Source organism: Vipera berus, assembly GCF_964194415.1.
Source record: "Vipera berus genome assembly, chromosome: 1".
NCBI lineage: Eukaryota > Metazoa > Chordata > Lepidosauria > Squamata > Viperidae > Vipera > Vipera berus.
The window spans coordinates 314548766-314573184 of record NC_138202.1 but is presented as its reverse complement, the minus strand read 5'-3'; the positions used below and the strand labels follow the sequence as shown (position 1 = coordinate 314573184).

Below are 24419 nucleotides of genomic sequence, written 5' to 3'. Positions count from 1 at the left end.
TCAGAATTACAATGAGAAGCAGTCAGTTTAAATTAGAAGGAACCAGATTTTGATTTTGGTTGGACCTAGAATTGAACAACCCTAGAATTGTTCAATTGTGGAACAGACTGTTTCAGGAAGTGGAGCATTTGCCCTGAATGTGTTTATACATAGGCTGGATAGTCATCTTCACAGAATGCTGAAGTAACAGACAGCTGCACTGAATAGAAACATTTTGTGATTCGACAAATAGAAATTATATGTTTTTGGATTTCTGCTACTTTGCGCAATGTGAAGTCTATAATTGTATCTGTTTTGATTTGCAAGAGTTCAACCTGGAAACACACACACACCTCTCCAGAAATGGTTTTTTTTAAGGACTAGATTAATGGGAAATCTCCATACAGTGAATTCAGTGGCCTAGATAAATCTTGTAGCATTACCTAACATGCTTTGCTCATGTGAAAAGATTCACACAAATAAAATAATCTTTCTGTTCTTGGCAATTTGCATGGGTATGCAATGCCACCCATCTGTCGGATGCCTAGAGCCCAGAAGCCACAGATCTCCAAATGTCTCTGGGCTCTGGACTAGCATAAATAATTTTTCATAACATATCTAATAAATATTAACACAAGCCACACAAAAATATATCCAACTGTTTAGAAAGACAATTCTAACTTGGCCTTGAGATAGAAAGTTATTGAATATGAGAACTTGTAAAGTTGAATCAGGGAGAAATGCTTGGGAAAAACCCTAGACATATAACTAGACCAAATGTTTCCGTTAGCTTTTTGGCAAATTTTCAGCAGTGGCATAGATTTTTGGAATCACTCCCATTGCAACTGTTGTTCCCTTTTCTTCTACAAATACAGCAGTTGTGGGGAGAGGGCAGCATACAGAATTCATTCTCTATGAGGGATTCAGTGCCCTGCACCCAGTGAAATAAATGATAGCTGACTTTCTAAACAGAAAGAATATCATCAGAAACTACAAAAGCAAGCAAGGACCTCAGAGAAATATGCCATTCTTGCAACCTTGCATGTGTTGACTCCTTTTTATACTATAACCCCAGTTAAGGAACTGAGGTTTCCCATTGTATGATAGTACTTTTGGCATTAAGTGAAGACCTTTTTATTGCTAATTTAAGTATTGTCATTTTATTACGGTGAAATCGTCACAAGAGTTCTTGCAAAGACTTAAGTCAGTAAAAATACAGGATGACGAAACCATGGTATCATTCGATGTGACATCGTTGTTTACATCCATCCCACAAGAGCTAGCTATTTCAACAATAATAGATCTATTACAGCTAGAGGGACTACGGAACCAGGGTTCACTTAGTATAGAAGATGTCATCCAACTACTGTGCCTATGTCTCAGAACACATTTTGTATTCCAGGGCACAATTTATGAACAAATCAAGGGCACGCCAATGGGGTCCCCCATTTCTGGGGTCATCGCAGAGGCGGTCCTACAATGCCTGGAATCCAAGGTGATGTCCGACTACCGCCCCAAGTTTTGTGCTAGGTATGTTGATGATACGTTTGCCATCATCAAACGAACAGACACAAGGCTGTCTTTATGAAAGAGCTCAATGCAGTATTCCCTGATATCCAGTTCACAGCAGAAGAGAAGGCCAATGGTACTCTGGCCTTCCTGGGCATATTGGTCAGTCACCAAACTAATGGCACCCTCCACACAACAGTATATCGAAAGGCGACACATACCAACAGAATGCTGCATTACAAAAGTAACCACCCAATGGCCCACAAGATCGCATGCATCCGGACATTGTTCACACGTGTAAATACACACTGCAATACAAAGAGAGCAAAGCAAATAGAACGCGCCTACCTGCACCATATATGCAGACAGAATGGCTACCTAACCGATTTCATCTGGCGGCATTGTAGATACCAAGGGCCCCCCAGAACACAAAATGATTTAGAGACAACAACTTGGACAATGATACCCTACATTAATGGGGTATCAGAAGAAACAGCATGCATACTGGCACCATATAAGGTCAGTGTGGCCCATCGCCCCTACCAGACACTCCGGACCAAGATGATGCGCCCCAAGGAGCCATTATTAGAGGAAGAAAAATTATCTGTGGTCTATAGAATACAATGTAAGGACTGCCAATGTAATTACATCAGAGAAACGGCCAAACGGATTAAGACCAGAATTCATGAGCATAGGTTGGCCATCAAAAGGCAGGAACAGTACTCGCAAATATGGACACACATGGCAATGGCCACTCATTTGACTTCAGGGGGATGAAGGCTATCACCCAGGATACCTCCAAAGGAGGTTGGCTGCTTAGAGAAGCCTGGTTCTCAGACGCACACTCGATTAACTGGCACATAGAGCTACCACCAGCTTATCAAGCATTGAGAGCATATGAAGAGCAATCCAAAACACTGTTTGCACTTAGAAGGAGAGGGGCCAAGGTTAGGCAGCCATGCTATCTATGTGAGGGAAAGGAAGCCGGACACACAACAACCTGTTGAGACCAGGAAAAGGAAACAGATGAGGAGTGAGTCTGCAATAACTCCCGACAGCTGAACACGAAAGGGGTGGGGAGAGAGTGGATTGCATCCAGTACATTCATTTGAGAATGGAGATTGGCTGGAAAGAGCGGAATCGGTCAGATGAAGAGTGAAGAAACAGGAACAACTGGGAGGTGAGGCAGGCATACGGGCATGCCCAACCCGAAGTCTGGAGGGGATACGACAGATTGGTGAGGGCGGAGCAATGCAGGGACCCCTGGAGGAAAAACAATGAGTAGAGGAGGATGGCATGGCCTGCAGAAAGGAGAAGCAAGAAAAACAACAGCCAATTGAATGTGGATGGTGGAACAAGATCAGGAATAACCCTGCAAACACTCCAATCAACAGAACACGGACAAGACAGGGAGGGAGGATGCCGCAATGCACATGCACACCTACACGCGAGGAGCAACTTGCTGAAGGCGGACAGCGCAACAAGACAGAAAATGATCCAGCAGCCACTCTGATCCACTGCATGCGGACAAGGCAGGGGGGAAGGACATCACAGCAGGCATATACAACGCCAGCCCAAGACACGCAGCCTATGATGATTGCAGGAGGGGGGCATTTGGAAGATGGAATAACAGTAGCATCACATGGATGGATGCAGGGAGGGCAGGTTGAGAGGAGATACAACAACAAAGGGTAAGATTGACAGAGGTAGAAGGGGCAAAGGAACGACAGGAGAAAAGAAAGCAATAGGACTGAAACACACAGAAGGAGATGCAGGACAGCTAGGATATTTACGGTTAGTTAGGACGGGCGGCCCTATCACCTGATCAATGGGCAGGACACTGAGTCAACAAGGTTTATAAACAATCTCCCCCACCTCTTAGCATTTACCCTGATGATGCTGGCAGTGGACCAGCGAAAGCTAGGTTGTTTTAGGTTTGTAAATAGTTGTTTTTATTGTTTTTATTGTTTTTACTATTTTAACAGTAAACAGCTGTTTTATATTCTTCCCGGAGTTCGAGAACTTCATATTGCTATACAGATATGCACGGTATTCGTATTTTTATAGTTATTAAGGATATTTTATCTTATTTATTATCTTAATGATAATGCTAATTATTCTATTTCCTGTGTTGGTTTTATATTATATTTATTTTACACTGCCATTAAAATGAGATAAGATGAGATAACCTTTATTGTCACTTTTTCTGTGAACACACTGGTACACATTAAAAAATGATATTCTGATGCCCACTCTCAAAAGACTATATGTGTATGTGTATGTATATATGTGCATGTGCATATGTGTGTGTGTATGTATGTATATGTGTGTGTATGTATATGTATACATACAGTATATGTATATATACACATATGCACATATATACACACATATGCTATATATGAAATAAATATACCTAAAAAACATTCTATATCAGTTTTATGATGACTGGCAACAGCTTTTCAGATTTCAGATGAGAGTCTTTATCATTCCTCCCAGAAGATGTCAGGGATTAAATATCAGATCTTTTATACATAAAGTACGTGTTTTACTACCAAATATCATTTCTACCATGACCTGGAGAAAGGAGGAGTTATAATACTAATGCAGAATTGTCAGTTCCACATAGGAATGCCTACATAGCCTACATAGTTGGGTTGAAAATATATAAACTATGATGTTGTGACTTTAAGATGTTAATTGGCCAATGGGTGTGTAAGTGTTCTCATGGTCATAAGAGGGAGCTACGAACATAGCTTCTCTCTCTCTGAATTCACTGCTCTCTCTACTTTTGCTGTACTGTTGGTTTACTACTGTGATAAACCTGAACTGTGTATTGACCTCTGGAGCGGTAAGAAGACTTTGTATTTGGAATACTCCTTTGACTGTTACTATTGTGTATGACCTGGACTGTTTATTTTTGACTGTGCATTTTTGTTTTTACACCACCTCAAAAGTAAAGTACTTTTTGTTTTCACAACTCAGTGTACTCTTGTGGTTCCTGTGTGACTCTTACTGCTCTCAGTACCCTTCCTTGTCTGTGCAACTCCTTGGTAGCACAAGGAGACCTCTGCACAACAATTCCTAACAGATATAATAATCCTAACTGAACATGTAGCAGATTCACAAGATTCCAAGCTTCTCCTGAAGGTAATTGTTTATGGATCGGATGGAAGCTAACATTCCTTCAGCTGAGAGGAGATGGCAGCTCAAACACTGCGTGAAGAAAATAAGTTTGTACTGTACGATAAGTGGCTCAGAGGCAGCTGGAAAGTGCCAAGAGTTTGCAGCTGAATTTAGTACAGATTAGGGTTCAGTCTGGGCAGGACTTCTTAAATTGCTCTGTGGGGGATCTGCCCGTTATGCTCTACTTAACCAAAGTAAAGTAAAGATTGAAAAGATTTATTGTATTTATATGAACTTTGCTAAACTGCAATTTGGTCCTAACAAAGCCCATTTTATTGCAAATTCAAAAACTTCAGAACTATAATCTCATTAAAACAGGATTAGACATTTTAATAAAAGTTAACCGGAGATTCAGAAACACTACAAAGGGAGGAGATGTTTAAACTCCAACATCAAACATACATGCAATTAGAAGTGAAATTTAAAAAAAAATACTGACTTTTTAGCAGCTCTTTGAAAGTTCTCAAACTAAGTGGCTGCAGAGAAAGTATTCCCTTCTGAAACAAGAAAATCACTGTAACTTAGTCAAGCTTATATAAGGGGTGCAGTTCTTGAAATATATTTACCCCTGAAGGGATGGATAATATGAGTCACCTTGTGCCACTCAACTGCAATACCCATCCTCTCTTATTATTGGCCATGTTGGCTAGGGATGATGGGAGCTGTAGTTTAATCATTCTTAAAGGGCTTTCAGCAGACAACCACAACAATATATAAGCTTAGCCACAGCAATTCACTGACGAAAGTTTCATCCAAGGATGAAATCATAATTTGATGGAAAGTTAACTCTTCATAGGCAGAATAGCATTCTAGTCTCACCATTACCTCTTATTCATCAGGTTGATTTGCCAATTTAGCAGTTTAACTCAAAACGCATTAAAATATTCCTTCTTGTGGGTGACCATTCATCTGTAAGCATTTAGGCCCAGAAGCGAGCTAATAATATGTCCAAAAATATATTTTTTAAAAAATGGAAGCAATCTAAAACCTGTAGTGGTTTCTTTAATAATGTCTGTTGTATTCATTCTATTTGAATAAAGCTAAGAAAATATTGAAATTATTTTCTATAAACAAAATACATTGAACAGTAAATAATGAGACCCCAGTATAATGAAAATGGGATTGAGTATACCCTTTAATTCAGCCTTCCCTAATCAAATACTCTCCAAATATGACAATCTGCAGTGCTCATCACCCCGCTCTATGTATGACCGAGCTCTTGCAACAGCTGGGTAACCCAGACCTTTTCCCACCCCAGACTTCCAGCCTTGGCCTTTCACATTATTATAAGTATATGTTCAAGGCCACCCACTGAGTTCATGACTGAGCTGAGATCTGAACTCAGGTTAAAGTCCAGCATTCTGTCAACTGGACCACACTGGCTGACAATTGGCAGGACACCCAATGAAGGAAAACAACACAGTCTTATTTGTGCTCTACTCAGTGTTGCTCTGCTTTGACTGGCTGGAACACAACTGAAACACAACTGAACAGGGAAGCAACCAACCAATGGAAGAAACATACACTGCCTGAAACATGCTACACAGACTGGAAGACAAGACCAAGTAGGTACATAAATGCATCAACACATGCTACCAGCCTCGATACACACATTAAAGATTGTTGCAAGATTATTAGAAAATAAAAGAGCTGCTGGTCCTTTAGAATTAGCCCATTTCAAACCAGAGCTTTGTTATAAACCCATGAGTATCACAGTAAACCTATGGCAAGAGTACTTCTGTAGTTTCATGGAAGATATCTTCATTTATACTATAAATACATAGAAGAATTTATCTGAGGCATGTGATTAAATATATGCACAGAATTAAACGAGTTAATGGGAAGAAGTTCCAAAATCAAGGCATTAAGCCTCAATTTGGCCCACCAATTAAATAACAGAAGCCCTTTCTTCACAGATTTTTCTGCTCATATTTTGCTTATTATCATGAAAAAGAAAAGAAAAATGTGTAAGCATAAAAGCATGCATTGTTACATATGGACCCCAAAATTTGACATAAGGGGTCACTTTGTGTAGTTTGTCTAAAAATGGCATATCTTTTATATGTGCATGTGAGACGTACGTAGCTAAGGTTATAGCAATCACATGTATTTTCTTCCTCTTTCCAAATGTTTTGTGTAGCTGTGTGTTGTATTTGAAGTTTTTTTTATAAGACTATTGGGTCAGGTTTTCACAAATGGCAGACCAATAATAAATTGGTAATTAGACTTTCAAACTAGGGAGTTCATTCATTTTTTATTGTTCTTCTAGAGGTGAGAAAAGGGACGCGGTGGCTCAGTGGGTTAGGTTGGCAGTTTGGCGGGTCGAATCCCGAGTGCCGCGTAACAGAGTGAGCGCCTGTTACTCGTCCCAGCTTCTGCCAACCTAGCAGTTCGAAAGCACATAAAAATGCAAGTAGAAAAATAGGGACCACTACGGTGGGAAGGTAACAGCGTTCCGTGCGCCTTTGGCCAGCCACATGACCACAGAGACGTCCTCGGACAAGCGCTGGCTCTTCGGCTTTGAAACGGAGATGAGTACCGGCCCCTAGAGTTGGAAACGACTAGCACGCATGTGCGGAGGAACCTTTACCTTTATCTTAGAGGTGAGAAAAACTAGAAAATTATTAAACCAGAGGATTTGACTAGTTTCTCATTGATATTTGTTTTATTATGTATAGCTTCCAATAAGACCAATAGTCTGAATAGTATGATCTTGGTGTTCTTTGAGTGTGGAGGTGTTCCTACAAATCTTTCACTACCAGCTGGATTATGAAAAGTCTGCAGGAAAAGGTTGACTCAGCCTTCCATCCTTCCGAGGTAGGTAAAATGAGGACCCAGATTGTTGGGGGCAATAAGCTGACTTTGTAATAATGCTGCTTGGGGGGGGGTGAAAGCCCTAATAAGCAGGCATATACATAGAATGAAGGCTATTGCTAAGCACATTGATTTGTGCTTAGATTGTAAGCCGCCCTGAGTCTTCGGAGAAGGACGGGATATAAATGGGATTTAAAAAAAACAAACAAGCAAGCTCAGAGAATACAGCAGGGGTGTCAAACTGCCGGCACACAGGCCAGATGCATCATAGCAAAACCGCCCATCCCATTGCCAGCAATGGCAAAAAAGTCGTGATATGTTGCGATACGTCACGTGACGTTGTTAATTTGACACCCCTGGTATACAGGAACCAACAGTTGAGCTGTGAGCTGTATACAGTATGTTCTCTTCTAGTGGAATCTTAAGTGGAGATACAGATTTTCATGTTCGTGTGCTATTTGCAAGGAACTAGATCGTGCTTAGGCTAAAGCTACATTTGCAAAGCAATCAGGGGGTGCCAGATCAAACATGCCTTATAAAGTTAATAAAGGAAACCAAAAAGCAGTTGACGAGATTCTTGGTTAGAAGTAGTTCTGGCATTGTCAGAAACAAACAGCCTGAGATCAGTCTAGCGACTGTCTCTTACAGTAACAAGGAGCAAGTTTTAATCATTCCTTCCACTCAAAAGTATGAGGGTCTATGTCAATGGGAGAAAAATAAGAAAAAATGGCCCTTAGTTTTACTATAAATAGGGCTTGCATTTTGTTTTGGCAACCACTGTGATCCTTTATTAACAGCTGCCCCAGTTTTCACAATGAAGTTACTTAACACAGATCTGCTTCTCTGAACATTGCCTGTGTAATTTACATTTCTGGTTTCATATAAGAGAATCCTGACAACCTTTGCTTCTGAACTGTTCCTAACAGTAAGCAGAAGGAAGTGATTATTTAAAAACATAGTAGATACTGAAGTGTTGAAAACAGTAAAAGTATTGGGCAACAGAGCTATTTAAGCCATGCAATTTAACCCTATTCCTGAAGATAGCCTGCTGTCCTTATGACAGCGCTGCCCTTTCCCAAGAATCAAAGTAAAAATCTACTTTACTTTGGATACTGGAATTATCAGCTTGCATGAAAAAGGTGGATTCTTGTCCAACTTGGGCAACAAAATGTCTGGTTAGCTTTGCTTCCTCTGCTCCTTAAAACTATTTTTAACGCAACCTTTGTGGCTACTGGAAAAAAGTAAACACAAAAACGAATATCCTGTTTAAAAAGCACAATATTAAAACAGTGAGTATCGAATGGAAAGTAGTCTTTCTAAAAAAACTATCTTTACTATCTGAATAGTAAGCAAACCCATTTTACACTAACCAGTCAAATTCTTGGACTACAATGTAATATAAATTAGGTAAAAGAGGCAGTGGTTTCCTCCTTTTAACTTGCTTGAATCATTCTCAATCTGACTTTAATCAGTCCTAATGACCATTTATTTCAACCACAGCAAAAAACTTTTTAAAAAAATAGTTACAAGTTGGAAATCTGCCCAGTCTTTTTTTTTCAGGTTACTGCCTACAGTGTATCAGACTTCTAATATATTTTTTTCTCCTTCATTTGTTGAATTGACAAAATTAAATGCTTCTGTCAGATTCAAGAGAGAGAGAGAGAGAGAGAGACATGAAAACTATTTAAAGTTATTTGTAGAATAACATAGTATAGGTATTAATTTTCTTTATATATAACAGAGTAACAATTGGCCACTTGAAAAAAAATAATCTCCCTTTTATACACATGAACTTAACCATTAATATATTTACAATAGAATCACTGGCCAATTTTACAATTATTAATTATGCCATATGCTATTTTATGTTATTTTACTTGTCCTTTCATGTTCAAATCTCAAAAAAATCAATTGGTTTAGGATTAAGGGAAATTAACTATTTTGTATAATTCAAAATCTTAGTAAGGTAAAATATGCTTATGACTTTTGAAGCCAAGGTTAGATGCAAATATAATTATGCTTAGAGTAGACCATCTGAAATTAGTGGAGCAAATTAGTTTTGACAAACCTATGCCTACTCTATTTCTATTCCAGTGAGCTATAAATTTATTCTAATATATATACCGGAGAAAAAGTGAATGTTGAATAAAATAACAGAAAAACAGATTATATTAGGCGAAAATCTTATAAAAGTACATATAGTACATAATGAAAAGGGAATACAAAAATGCATATATTTGCAAAAAATTCATATGGATTTTCATGCACACTCTAATTAATATAGGGAAGAATGACCATAAGAATGAAAAAATAACAAATCTGTCCTACTTATAAATAAGCATTACATTTTCCGCTAAAAATATAGCTAGTAAGGTGACCTAGATTGGTGTTTTTTAAATTACTTCAGAACCTGGAACACCAAACAAATAATTGGTTTATGCAGAACTTATCAATGGAAAAAATGGGTTCAAAGACCACAAAAATCTTTTCTTGGATTTTGAGAACAGGTCAGGGGCATTTTGTTGTTATTTGGGGATTGGTAGTTTTCCACAAAATGCAATTTTAGGAACTCTGATCTAGATGAAACATCAGTGGGCTGGGGTTTGTGGGAAACTATTTCTAATAATTTTGCAAAGTATAATTAGATTGTAAATATAAGCTTGGTTGATTGATTTGATTTGATTTTTATCTTGGCTTTATTAGTTTATAAGTAACTCAATGAAGTAAGCATGCATAATTCTTTATTTCCCTCACCCTGCAAGTTCTATTTACAATTGATAATTTATTCTAGTTCCTTGCAGTCAGTACCACCAACCCACTGAGGTATTTTGAAAGCAGTATCATTTCAAAGCACAGAGTGTCCAGAAAACCAACTTTAATAATGCAGTGACTTAAGATTAGAAATGAACATACATAACTAACCTCCCCTTCTGTACCACAAACACCCATATGCTTTGTTTCTGTATCACTACAGTGGAATATAATTTATGGCACTATAAAATGTTTTACAGCTAAAGCACAATGAAAGCTTAAGAGCCCGGTCCTTCTGTAACATAGCCAAGGTTTATCTTGTTAACATTTATGTGTGGGATGACTCAGATTGACAAGAGCTTTCATGGAGTTGCATTTCAATTGACTATCGTGCCACAGATGAAGTTCTACTTTAAAGAGGCTTTTCGTTCCCCCTTCCCGCTTTCTGTGAAAATCAGTTTAAAAATGGTTTTCAGATTCTTCCATCATATTTTATTGTTTGAGAAATAAAATTCCAGAAATTTCCTCCATTTCAAAAGCTGGTACTTTACCTGATTTGCGTGCCCATGTAGAGTTCTTAAGATACATGCCACTCTTGTACATATACAAAACTCTTTCAAGATGAATGGCTGTTTCATCTATTCCCCATCGAAGTTCTCCTATAAGAAGAAAATGGGGGGGGGAAGACTTAGAGAAGAAAATAAACTCTGTCCATACAGAAAGTACAGGAAATGTAGAAAGAAAGGCACAAACCTATTATTTTAACTGGATGGGGGGGAGTGGGCATGGGAACATTATAGGCTTAATTTCTCGTTTACATTTCCACTTTGAAATTCAGCCAGAAGAAAATGAAACAAAAGATATCTTTTTATATGGCGTGGTATATGGTTTACGCGGTGGCTCAGTGGGTTAGGACGCTGAGCTTGTCGATCAGAAGGTCGGCAGTTTGGCGGGTCGAATCCCGAGTGCCGCGTAACAGAGTGAGCGCCTGTTACTCGTCCCAGCTTCTGCCAACCTAGCAGTTCGAAAGCACGTACAAATGCAAGTAGAAAAATAGGGACCACTACGGTGGGAAGGTAACAGCGTTCCATGCGCCTTTGGCGTCTAGTCATGCCGGCCACATGACCACGGAGATGTCCTCGGACAAGCGCTGGCTCTTCGGCTTTGAAACGGAGATGAGCACCGGCCCCTAGAGTCGGAAACAACTAGCACGCATGTGAGGGGGAACCTTTACCTTTACCTTATATGGTTTATATGGTTTATATGGTTCGCATCCCACCAGGCTCAAGGTTGACTCAGCCTTCCATCCTTCCGAGGTAGGTAAAATGAGGACCCAGATTGTTGGGGGCAATTAAGCTGACTTTGTAATAATGCCGCTTGGGGTGTGTGTGAAAGCCCTAATAAGCAGGCATATACATAGAATGAAGGCTACTGCTAAGTTTGTAAGCCGCCCTGAGTCTTCGGAGAAGGGCGGGATATAAATGGAATTAAAATAAAAAAAATAAATAAATAAAATGCAAAAGAACAAGAAGGGAATAGAATTGTCAGGAGGCTGAAAAATGCCATTCAGAATGGCTAAAGTATCTGAGTGGGGAGAATCAAAATGTTCATCCTAATCAAGAAATTGGAGGTCTTTCCAAGAAATTCAGCACTGAACAGGTAGTCCTCAACTTACAACAGTTCATTTAGTGACCATTCAAAGTTACAACAACACTGAAACAAGTGGCTTACGACCGTTTTTCACAGTTGCAACCTTTGCAGCATCCACCATGGCCACGTGATCAAAATTCAGATGCTTGCCAACTGGCTCATACTTAAGACCATTGCTGTGTCCCAAAGTCATGTGATCACTTTTTGCAAACTTCCAACAAGCAAAGTCAACGAGGAAGCTAGATTTGCTTTACAGCCATGCTAGTAGCTTAACAACTGTAGTGATTCATTTAATAATTGTATCAAGAAAGGTCATAAAATGGGGCAAAACACACTTAACAGCTGAAATTTTGAGCTCAGTTGTGGTCATAAGCCGAGGACTACCTGTAGTTTAGGATTCAAGAAAAGAAGTATTTATGCATACAGTGGCATTCGATGAGCACAGGATCATGCAAATATTTTGGTCTGATACAGAAATATTCCTTGTGTGTTCTTACCAGTAGCATTGACTATCGCATCGAGCAATGGCTTCAAGGATAAAGGAGCACTGTGAGGCAGGAGATATGTAAAGAAAAACCTATAAAGCAATGAAACGTATTAGATTTGTAATAGTTTGGCAATTGCTGTTGAGGAACTCAAATGAATAATAAAATTGCAGGGATGTGCACGTTAATCTTGAAGAAAATCTATCCATAAGATCACTAGGGATTGACAGCAACTTAATGGCACACAATCAATCAATAATTACATCTCTTTGGGCTTTGCAAAAAAATTATACCATGTTCTGTACAGGTACTCGGTGATTTTTGATGGCAATTAGGACTGAAATTTCGATTGGTAAGCAATGCAGTTGTAAAGTGTGACTTATCACTTAAGTCAGACATGTCAAACACAAGGCCCAGGGGCCGGATCCGGCCCGCGAAGTGGTTTCATGTGGCCCGCGAAGCCATCCTGGAAACAATGAGAGAATGGCCCCAACCTCCTTGGCCCTGGCCCAGAGACCCTCCTTCTGCCAGAGACCCTCAGATCTGTCCCACTCCTGCCCGGGCCCCCATAGGCACCCTTGATGCGAACGATGTAGAGCTGGCCACTCCCACCCAGTACGCAATATGCACTCTAGCCACGCCCACCCTGTAGGCCATGCCCACCCTGGCCATACCCACCCGGTCCCCTGAGGGCAACCGTAATGCTGATGCGGCCCTCAATGAAATTGAGTTTGACACCCCTGACTTAAGTGATGGCAATCCCTGCAGTCCCAATTGTCTTCATTTTTGTAGCAGTCATTAAGCAGACCCATCATCTACAATGAGTGCTTTTTGCTGGAAATTGGAAATAACAACTGATTTCCATCAAAAATAAACATTGTAAATCATGAGATGCTGCAAACAATCATAAATGTGCCAGTTGCCAAGTATCAAAAATGTGATCACCTGATCATGGAAGGGCACCCAGCTGTCAGAATTCTGAATCTGGATTGTAAGTACCTTTTGGGGGGTGGGGGAGTGTCCATTGAAACTTTGGTGATAAATCAAAGCATATATCTATTTCACTGTTCTTTCAGCTTATAGACATTTGCATCACCATTACAAAGCTGGTTTCACAGATCAACCAGCTCCTTTATCTGATACTGGTCTTAAATTGCTACCCTGTCCCATAATCAACAGATCTACTCATCTAGTTCATCCTCTCCACAATGTAGGATCAACTGTGTGGGATCTAGTAACGCAAATCCTTCACAAATGGCTGTCCAGCCTACTTTAGCCTCTGGAGTATGACTGCTCATCAACTTCCAGGACAGTACAATAACTTGTAACATTCTCCTCCTTAATATCTATTTTCTGGTTTTCAATATGTAAACAATGATTTTGTTTGTTAAGTTATCGGCTTCTATTTGGATCAGTACCTGTATGCATTGTAAAGATTCCTCTTCTCATTCATGCTTTGGCATTTGCCGTCAACAGAACAAGGAAGAGTGAAATTTCTTGCTGGAAATTCCATGAAACAATCTTGGTTGCTAGTGCAGAAGGTTTCCTCATTGCTCGCATCATCCAGATCTGTCACTTTGAGCTCTCCATCCACGATCACAAATTGTCGAGGTCGGAAATCCAATAGAGTTACAGAGCCAAGAGGAGAATGGGCCAGGTAATGCAGAAGCTGAACTAAGCTGAAGCATATCTGAAATCAGAAAAGCCAAGTTGTCACACATGGCTTTTGTAATAGAACAATCCTAATAATATCTGTTTATTGTTAGAGACCATGGAAAATGACAATAAGCCTTCAGCTTTCTTCATTATTAGAAACAGATTCAGCAACTATGAGTGCCAAGTGTGCACATGGAAAGTTTGCTCAATATTTTTTCTTGGTCCTTGGCATACAAACCTGGCTCTCTGATGTCCTGGGTAGAAAATGAAGCTAACATCACAAATGCACAAATTTCTTATAAACTGATTTAACCCAATGTGCCAGCATGATCTTGCAAGATGCATTTCAAAGTCCACCTCCAGATTGCTCCTAGATGGCTCTGGCACAGAGTGCAGTCACACATTTCCATCACATGAGAGTTTATTTGGGAAACAATACAGCATAGAAATGGCATGGAATGAATTGGTTTCTACATTGCTCCATTAAAAATACTTCTCACTTGCAAACTGTTCTGCTACAATAAAAAAGTCTAGAAAAACTACACCTCAAAATATACTCATTTTGCAAATAGTCCTTGACTTATGACCATAACTGAGCCCAAAATTTTTGCTGTAACAGCGTTGTTAAGTGAGTTTTGCCCCATTTTACAAAAGATATGCTCTCCTCATCTGATGCAAGAAATGCAAACATTGGTTTGCACGCTTCACTAAAGATAACATAAAGATAAAGATATTCCCCTTTCTCCCACTGCAAATGCTCACAGTGTCAGTACCCTTGCATAGTCTACAACAGGGGTGTCAAACTGCCGGCCTACAGGCCGGATGCATCAGGCTGAAACCACACCCACCCCATTGCCGGCAATGGAAAAAAAGTCATGACAGGTCACCACACATCACGTGATGTTGCGAGTTTGACACCCCTGGTCTACAAGCTCTGTCACTTCCCATTTACCTCACACTGATTTGGAATTACTACAGTGATACCTTGATATTCAACTGCTTTGGAACTCATTGAATTTGGTACTCAATAGATTTTGATGTGAAAATTTTAGCCCTGTACTTATCGTTTGTTTGCTACTCAATACACAAGCTAGAACCTGTTGGTGTCGGCTACCTTGTGACTCACTACATTATTCCTTGCGGGGAAAAATTGTTTGGTACTCATCATTTTTGGTACTCATTATGCTTCCTGGAACCAATTAAAGATGAGTACCAAGGTACCACTATATTGATATTTCCCCCAAGGATCACCTGTCCGTCTTTGTTTTTGTATCAGTCTGTCCTAATAGTTTTTAGGGGATTCAACTTCGGAATTCCCATCCAAATGGTCTTTTACGCTGAGAGCTCCAGTCCTAACACAGCTGAAAACTGCCAGGTAGCAGAAGACTTTTCTTTACATGTAGCTTTCAGTGAATGGCTATAATTGGGAGCAGCAATTCTGTCACTAAGTGCCATGGTTGTAAAGTGAAAAAAAAAATCAAATGAGTGTGCCAACTCACAATAGCCATCGCAGCAGCTGCAGTCATTAAGTGAATAATAGCATGTTAAGCCCAATATCACTTTTTTGTGGCTTGCTACTTCCTGCCAACTTCCCCACTGACTTGTGAAGATTGCAAGTGGAGATCACATGATGGCAAGATGTTGCAACTATTACAAATCTGTGCTGGTTGCCAAGCATTCAGATTATGATCAAGTGATCATGGGGCCACTGCAACTGCTGCAACTACAGGTAGTTCTTCACTTAACAGCAGTTCATTTAGTGACAATTTAAAGTTACAATGGAACAGTGAGTTATGAACATTTTTCACACTTGTGACTATTTCAGAATCCTCACGATTATGTGATCAAAATTCAGATGCTTGGCAACTGACTCATATTTATGATGGTTGCACTGTTCCGAGTTCATGTGATAACCTTTTGTTACCTTCTGACAAGCAAAGTCACCAGGGCAATCGGATTCACTTAACAACCATATTACTAATTTAACCACTGCAGTGATTCACTTAACATTCATGGCAAGTAAAGTCGTAAAATGGGACAAAACTCACTTAACAACTGTCTCACTTAGCAACATAAATTTTGGACTCAACTGAGGTCATACATCAAGGACTACCTGTACAAGGTTTGGTCGTAAGTCTCCTCATTCAATAACATCATAACTTTGCAAGGTAGCTGATTGCGTGGTCATTAAGCAAGGACTAGCTATACTTATTTTGTGCATATTAAAACTATTGTTGTTGTTGTTGTTAGTTGCAAAGTCATGTCCGACCCATCCTGACCCCATGGACAACGTTCCTCCAGGCCATCCTGTCCTCTACCATCCTCTGGAGTCCATTTAAGCTCACACCTACTGCTTCAGTGACTCCATCCAGCCACCTCATTCTCTGTTGGGGAAGACCATAGCCTTGACTATACAGACTTTTGTTGGCAGGGTGATGTATGTGCTTTTTAGTGTGCTGTCTAGATTTGCCATGGCTTTCCTCCCCAGGAGCAAGCCTCTTTTAATTTCTTGGCTGCAGTCCCCGTCTGTGGTGATCTTGGAGCCCAGGAAAATAAAATCTGTCACTACCTCCATTTCTTCCCCATCTATTTGCCAGGAATTGAGAGGGCCAGATGCCATGATCTTGGTTTTCTTAATGTTAAGTTTCAACCAAACTTTTGCACTCTCCTTCTTCACCCGCAACAAGAGCCTCTTTAGTTCCTCTTCACTTTCTGCCATTAGAGTTGTATTAAAACTATACTATTTCTAATTGTACTTACATGAAATCTGTCCTCCCAAGAAGTCTGCAAAAGCTGTATCATCTCCAGTGGTGAACCTAGTTCTGTGATGGCAGTCAAGGTGTCTGAGATGTCATTGCTGTCTTGGTAACAATATCCATGAAGCTGCAAAGGCACACATAGAAAATGTAAGTCATTTTCTGTATGGAGTTCTTCCTCATCCTATCATCTTCTGACCTCACATGGTGATACAGTTGAAAACTTGGACAAAAACCTTACTGCATAGAGAAAATTGGCATATTAAGAACAGGCAAGGGGTTAGCCTACAAAATAAAATGCTTCTATGCAGGTGATGTTCATCAAGATAGGAAAGCAGGTAATAAAAAGTAAAGATTCCCTCGAGTTGAATTCAACTCCTGCTGACTATATGGACATGTCCCTCAAGTTGAATTCAACTGCTGCTGAATATATGGACATGTTCTGTGGTGTAGAAGTGGTTTGCCTTTACTTTTTTTCAGGTTTCCCCACACACAAAAACACACAGTTTTACAGACAAGCCTACAGTTCTGCTCTTTCTAATTTCACCCTTCCTGATGTAGCTCCCTTTCTCTGTGTTTAGAAAAATCCTGTAAAAACACCTCTCTTTTGCCAGGCTTTCCATTATAATTAATTGGTTTTAGTATCAATTTTAATTAAGCTTTAAGTTTTTATACTCTACCCTTTCATTTTGTTAGCTGCCCTGAGAATCAACTGAATTTTTGCAAAACATAGAACCACAAAAGCCACAGAATTCCTGTATAGGAATCCCCTTGGCTGGAAATTATCAATGGAGGAATACAGCCGCTACATTTGAAAAAAATAAATTAATCTGCTAATAAAGGAACCTTGTTCCAATTAAGACCCCATTGTGGGAAGATTTTTTTTTCATTGCATTTTCATCACCACCATGTTATCTCTGTAACTGTTTCCACACTCAACACATTTTTAAAATATCAAATGCTAATTTTGTAAAAGGTATTCCATCTAGTTTATCCAAAGAAAGCTTCCCTAATCCCAAATCGAGGTATTTTAAGATTCTTGGTGCAATGGGAGCCAAGGCATCCAGGGCTTCTCTTGCCCATTCTCACCCCAGATGAGGCTTTCCATTATTTCCCTACCTCTGTAGCTCCTGTTAGTATCAACAGTTCTGAACTGTTGCACAAGAAAGAGGATGAACCACAGATCTGAGCAGAAGAAATTGGGAAAGAATATATGGCTGTTTTATTTCCCATGCCTGAGAAGATATAGATGTTGAAAAAATGCCCACTATCTTCAGTGTGTTAAAACTCTGTGTCAATAGTCTATTATTTTTCAAAATATAAAGATAAAAAGGTATTTTAAGAAAAAAAACTATTTTAAGAAAATTATATTTCAAGAATTTCTATGAAATAATGTTCTGATTTAAATGCCTTTGTAGCTCAATAATTATACCTTTTAACAATTAGATGTTGGACACATGGGAATGTAATTACTGTACAAAAAAAACCTAAAAATCTGCAATACTGGTAAGTCCTTGATTTGTTTAGAAACCGTTTGAAATGACAATGGCACTGAAATAAGTAACTAACTACCAGTCCTTACACTTAGAACTGTCAAAGCTTCCCCATGGTCACGTGATCAAGTTTTAGGCACTTAGCAACTGGCATGTATTTACAATGGTTGCCATGTCTGAGAGTCACATGGTCAAATTTTGGGCGCTTAGCAACCGGCATGTATTTACAATGAATGCCAGGTCCCAGGGTCACATGGTCAAATTTTGGGCACTTAGCAACTGGCATGTATTTACAATGGTTGCCAGGTCCCAGGGTCACATGATCAAATTTTGAGCGCTTAGCAACTGGCATGTATTTAGAATGGTTGCCATATCCCATGGTCATGTAATCAACCTTCCCAGCTGGCTTCTGTCAAGCAAAATCAATGGGGAAAGTCAGATTTGCTTAACGGCCACATGATTCATTAACAGCTGCAGCAACTCACTTAAAAACCATGGCAAAAAAGATTGCAAAATCAGGGGCAACTCTCTTAACAACTGCCTTGCCTATCAGTGGAAATCCTGGTCCCAATTGTGGTCGTACATCAAGGGTTACCTGTAGATAATTTGGCACAAAATGTGCACTTTCAGAAGTTCTACATCGTTTGATTTCTGAAACAGAGAAATGTCATGTGGTTATTCAGCTGAAGAGCAGAAAGAAGATCGAAGTCGATGGGGATGGCAAAGTAATTGGAAAATATGAGAAGTGAGAATTCTATTGAGAATTGTGTTGTCATCTGCCTGTAATTATTACTACTGTACTGCAGGAAAAGCCAAGACAAAGTACAAATGAATACAAAGCTGCAAGAATTTCCAAGATTTTACAACAGCAAATACTATGATTTTAATAGAAATCTGAAAGATGTACAGTAGAAGTTTGACAAAATCCGACATCAGACTTGTTCCTTAAGATGCAGAACTTTGACAGAACCATGTTGCATCCTTTAAGAAGGAACCAGAGTCACATTCCAAAAAGTGGTCCTGCCAGCAGAATCCACATTGGAATTTAAACTCCAACTGAGATTACTTTGATTAAATGCTATTAATATGATTGGTCTCCATGGATTGAATAGTGTTCCTCCTTTGTAACATCAAGAATATATAATTCAGCTAACAGTTTTAATAGTGCTCTGGGCAACTTTCCACTAACTGGATTAACTTTTAGCCTAGGACAAACGCAATATTCCTAAAGCTTAAAACTTTGAACGTATTTGAGTTTCAGTTGCTACTTATCATCAGGAAGATGTGGATATTCCACTTCATAAAGAAAATGCAGCAGCATAGCTAAATTCTTAAATCATATCACATTGGGTTTCATACCATCCTGAAGCCTAGCCAGGAACTACTGAGGCAGTGGCAGTGCTATGTCCGACCTCAATTGCTTTAGGAAAAGTCATCTTCATTTAAGCGTGTTGAAATCCACACATGGGGCATGACCTAATTTTAACAAAGATCAGATAACAAACGATTGACTTGTTAAGGAAGAAACAAAGTTGAGAAAGTAAGGGGAATTGTAACATATCAGCAGTGTAAAACTGATGAGTGATTATGTACAACTCCAATTATATTGATCACCTTGCTATTAGGTTGGGTATAATTTAGCATAGAAGCTATTTGAGCAAACAAAGAGGACAGGAGGAGCTCACCGTCTGAAAATGTATGATCAATCATCTCTATTATGTGCACCCTGTAGAAGGGAATAGTGTCCAGAAAAACAGTCTGGATGATGTGTAAATAAATAAAATTATTTATCACACATTGCAATTTTCACTGGTTGCAGTTTACCCCAAAGAATTCTTGTAACTGTTAGTGTAGAATTCAAAGTTAGATCTCCTTAGCTCTCCTCGCCAAACTATACTTTTCTTTGTTCTCAGGTGAAATGTGACTGACTACTAAATCAATTTAAGTCTGCTCTCCACATCTTAGACCTTTCCCCACATTAAACTGTCTTCCATTGTAAATGTCAGTAGCTTGGAAACAGTACTGAAATTAGTAGCAATTGATTCCATAACAGGCCTTTCCGGGGAGTATTCCTAAGGAAAATAGATGAGGTTGCAAATCATCAGCTCCTATTAAAGAAGCAGCAACTGAGAACAGAGCCTTTAGGAATGATTTATATAACACATATGTCGGAATAGACAAATTAACCTGGATTATTTCCCATGAAGGACAGTTCTGAAAGTGAGTAAGAATGGTGGAGAGTTGTTGTTTTTTTAATCAACATCATTGTGTATCTGTTATCTTATGTAAAAAGAATCCCCTCCTTATCACATCTTACACAAGTCAACTACACACACACACACACACACACTCCATAGTTTCTAGCATCTAGAGAGCTGCAGCCACATAAGAGACAACTAATAATGACAAGGATAGTTAGGGCTAGTTTACAGTTGTATCAGCTCTGGCTTCTAGCAGCAGCAGAATTCGTGCTAACAGATCTTTTCTTCACTCTTAAAAGCTCAGGATAACATCTGGACCTTTGGGAAACGTTCTTGCAATAAAGAAGCACTTTATGTAATTTATCTTTCTTCACCAAGCCGCATCTGTCTGCTCTTTTGGCTGGCTCCTGCCCCCCACCCCCACCTCAAATCCCATGGGCTGCACAAGAAAAGGAACACATAGGAACACCTCCAATGAATCACCAGAAGGTGGCACTGCTTTGACCTCTCTAACTTCCATCAAACACCACTTTGGATGTTATATAATTTGTATGCAACAAGACAACTCAACTGTTAATTAAAGAGTTATCATGAATCAACACAGAATAACAGAAAGGTGTGCATGTATTGTTTACTGGGCCTATGATCGCTTATTTTAAAATATTAAATAGTTTTGAGTGACGCAATGGCAAACCACTTTGGAAAAAAACTTACCAAGAAGGTTTTCATCTGTCTTCAAGTAGACCACATATTAACTTACTTCCACTGAATATCTAACAAGGAAACTTCTACAGTTACTACAAATTCAGAAAGGAAAATCAGGTTGAGAGGGAATAATTTGACCACATGGCTACTCAGTAAAATTCATGAGTAAGTATGGGCTTGAAGTGAGACCAATAATAATTAATTTGCAATTAATCTCTAACTAATATTAACCTTACCATGACATTCCTATCTTTAAGTGCTTTAGATAGAACAATTGTTTTTATACCAGTTGCAGGATAAAATGATGGAAGCATTAAACATTCCCTGGAAGCAAGTTACTCCTTAATACATTTCATATCATGAAAGAAAAAAAGTGGCCAGAAAGATTTCCATATGGAGAAGTTTTCATGAGATGAATAGGACACAATAGAAACAAAACTGTTTCTTAATCATTGTTTCCTTGTAATTGGCTCCCAAAAAATAAGAATCATTTAAGACAAGTGTTTATGCCTGTCTGAGCATTTGTGCCGACTGACAAGGCTTATAATTATATCTGATTACAGTAAATCAAACATCACCATTATCTCTTTACAATTGCATCCATTGTTTGAAATTAACAATTCTGCTACTGCAGTTCTGAAGGAACGATTTTTCTACCTTCATCCCCAGACTGTGATGTATAGTAGCCAAGGGTGTGTTGAAAACTAAACTGTTGTTGTTGTTAGCTGCGAAGTCGTGTCCGACCCATCGCGACCCTATGGACAACATTCCTCCAGGCCTTCCTGTCTTCTACCATCTTCTGGAGTCCATTTAAGCTCACGCCTACTGCTTCAGTGACTCCATCCAGCCACCTCATTCTCTGTCGTCCCCTTCTTCTATTGCCCTCGATCTTTCCCAGCATTAGGCTCTTCTCCAGTGAGTCCTTCCTTCTCATTAGGTGGCCAAAGTATTTGAGTTTTAGCTTCAGGATCTGGCCTTCTAAAGAGCAGTCAGGATTGATCTCCTCTAGGACTGACCGGTTTGATCGCCTTGCGGTCCAAGGGACTCGCAGGAGTCTTCTCCAGCACCATAGTTCAAAGGCCTCAATTCTTTGGCGCTCAGCCTTTCTTATGGTCCAACTTTCACTGCCATACATTGCAACTGGGAAGACCATAGCCTTGACTATACGCACTTTTGTTGACAGGGTGATGTCTCTGCTTTTTAGTGTGCTGTCTAGATTTGCCATGGCTTTCCTCCCCAGGAGCAAGCGTCTTTTAATTTCTTGGCTACAGTCCCCATCTGCAGTGATCTTGGAGCCCAGGAAAACAAAATCTGTCACTACCTCCATTTCTTCCCCATCTATTTGCCAGGAATTGAGAGGGCCAGATGCCATGATCTTGGTTTTCTTAATGTTAAGTTTCAACCCAAGTTTTGCACTCTCCTTCTTCACCCGCAACAAGAGGCTCTTTAGTTCTTCTTCACTTTCTGCCATTAGAGTGGTATCATCTGCGTATCTTAGGTTGTTGATATTTCTTCCGGCAATCTTAATTCCAACTTTTGATTCATCTAGCCCTGCCTTTCTCATGATGTGCTCTGCATATAAGTTAAATAGGCAGGGCGACAGTATACAGCCTTGCCGGACTCCTTTCCCAATTTTGAACCAATCAGTGGTTCCGTGTCCAGTTCTCACTGTTGCTTCTTGACCCGCATATAGGTTTCTCAAGAGACAAATAAGATGGTCTGGTACTCCCATCTCTTTAAGAACTTGCCACAGTTTGTTATGATCCACACAATCAAAGGCTTTAGCATAGTCAATGAAGCAGAAGTAGATGTTTTTCTGGAACTCCCTAGCTTTCTCCATGATCCAGCGTATGTTGGCAATTTGATCTCTAGTTCCTCTGCCTCTTCGAAATCCTGCCTGTACTTCTGGTAGTTCTCGATCCACATACTGCTGAAGTCTAGCTTGTAGGATTTTAAGCATGACTTTACTAGCATGAGAAATGAGTGCAATGGTGCGATAGTTTGAACATTCTTTGGCACTGCCTTTCTTTGGAATTGGAATGTAAACTGATCTTTTCCAATCCTGTGGCCACTGTTGAGTTTTCCAAATTTGCTGGCAAATTGAGTGTAGCACTTTTACTGCACTGTCTTTTAAGATTTTGAATAGCTCAGCTGGAATACTGTCACCTCCACTAGCTTTGTTATTGCTCAGCTTTTCTAAGGCCCACTTCACCTCACATTCTAGGATGTCTGGCTCGAGGTCAGTGACCACCTCATTGTGATTATCTGGGACGTTAAGCTCATTCTTGTATAGTTCTTCTGTGTAATTTTGCCACCTCTTCTTAATCTCTTCTGCCTCTGTTAGGTCCCTGCCATTTTGGTCCTTTATCATGCCCATTTTTGCATGAAACGTTCCCTTCATCTCTCCAATTTTCTTGAAAAGATCTCTGGTCCTCCCTATTCTATTGTTTTCTTCTATTTCTTTGCACTGTTCATTTAAGAAGGCATTCTTATCTCTTCTAGCTATTCTCTGGAATTCTGCATTCAATTGGGCATATCTATGTTTTTCTCCCTTGCCTTTCGCTTCCCTCCTTTCCTCAGCTATTTGCAAAGCTTCCTCAGACAGCCATTTTGCTTTCTTGCATTTCTTTTTCTTTGGGATGGTTTTGGTTGCTACCTGTTGTACAATGTCGCGAACCTCTGTCCATAGTTCTTCAGGCACTCTGTCTATCAGATCTAATTCCTTAAATCTATTTGTCACCTCTACTGTATATTCAACAGGGATATGATTTAATTCATACCTGAGTGGCCTAGTGCTTTTCCCTACTTTCTTCAGTTTAAGCCTAAACTTTGCAAGGAGAAGCTCATGGTCTGAGCCACAGTCAGCTCCTGGTCTTGTTTTTACCGACTGTATAGAGCTTCTCCATCTTTGGCTGCAGAGCATATAGTCAATCTGATTTCTGTGTTGACCGTCTGGTGATGTCCATGTGTAGAGCCGTCTCTTGGGTTGTTGGAAAAGAGTGTTTGCTATGACCATCGTATTCTCCTGACAAAATTCTATCAGCCTGTGCCCTGCTTCATTTTGTACTCCAAGGCCAAACTTGCCTGTTATTCCAGTTATCTTTTGGCTTCCTACTTTAGCATTCCAATCCCCCATGATGATAAGGACATCATTTTTTGGTGTTACTTCTATAAGGTGCTGTAGGGCTTCATAGAACCGGTCAATTTCATCCTCTTCAGCACTGGTGGTTGGGG

The 24419-nt window shown here is 39.6% G+C and overlaps 1 protein-coding gene across 2 annotated transcripts in view; it reads right to left on the bottom strand.

Annotated features, from left to right (window-relative positions):
• The window catches only part of PKDCC (protein kinase domain containing, cytoplasmic), a gene marked incomplete at its 5' end in the record, with an annotated part of 46841 nt that overhangs the window by 7995 nt on the left and 14427 nt on the right, over positions 1-24419 (bottom strand). Inside the window, 5 exons of one of the 2 annotated variants that reach the window (XM_081346672.1) lie at positions 4975-5171; positions 10791-10898; positions 12387-12466; positions 13793-14064; positions 16791-16913. In XM_081346672.1, coding sequence (XP_081202798.1) covers positions 5143-5171; positions 10791-10898; positions 12387-12466; positions 13793-14064; positions 16791-16913 — 612 coding nt within the window. In that variant the 3' untranslated portion in view covers positions 4975-5142. Of the gene's footprint in view, positions 1-4974; positions 5172-10790; positions 10899-12386; positions 12467-13792; positions 14065-16790; positions 16914-24419 lie in introns of those variants that run through there. The other variant, XM_081346671.1, reaches the window with a different exon arrangement.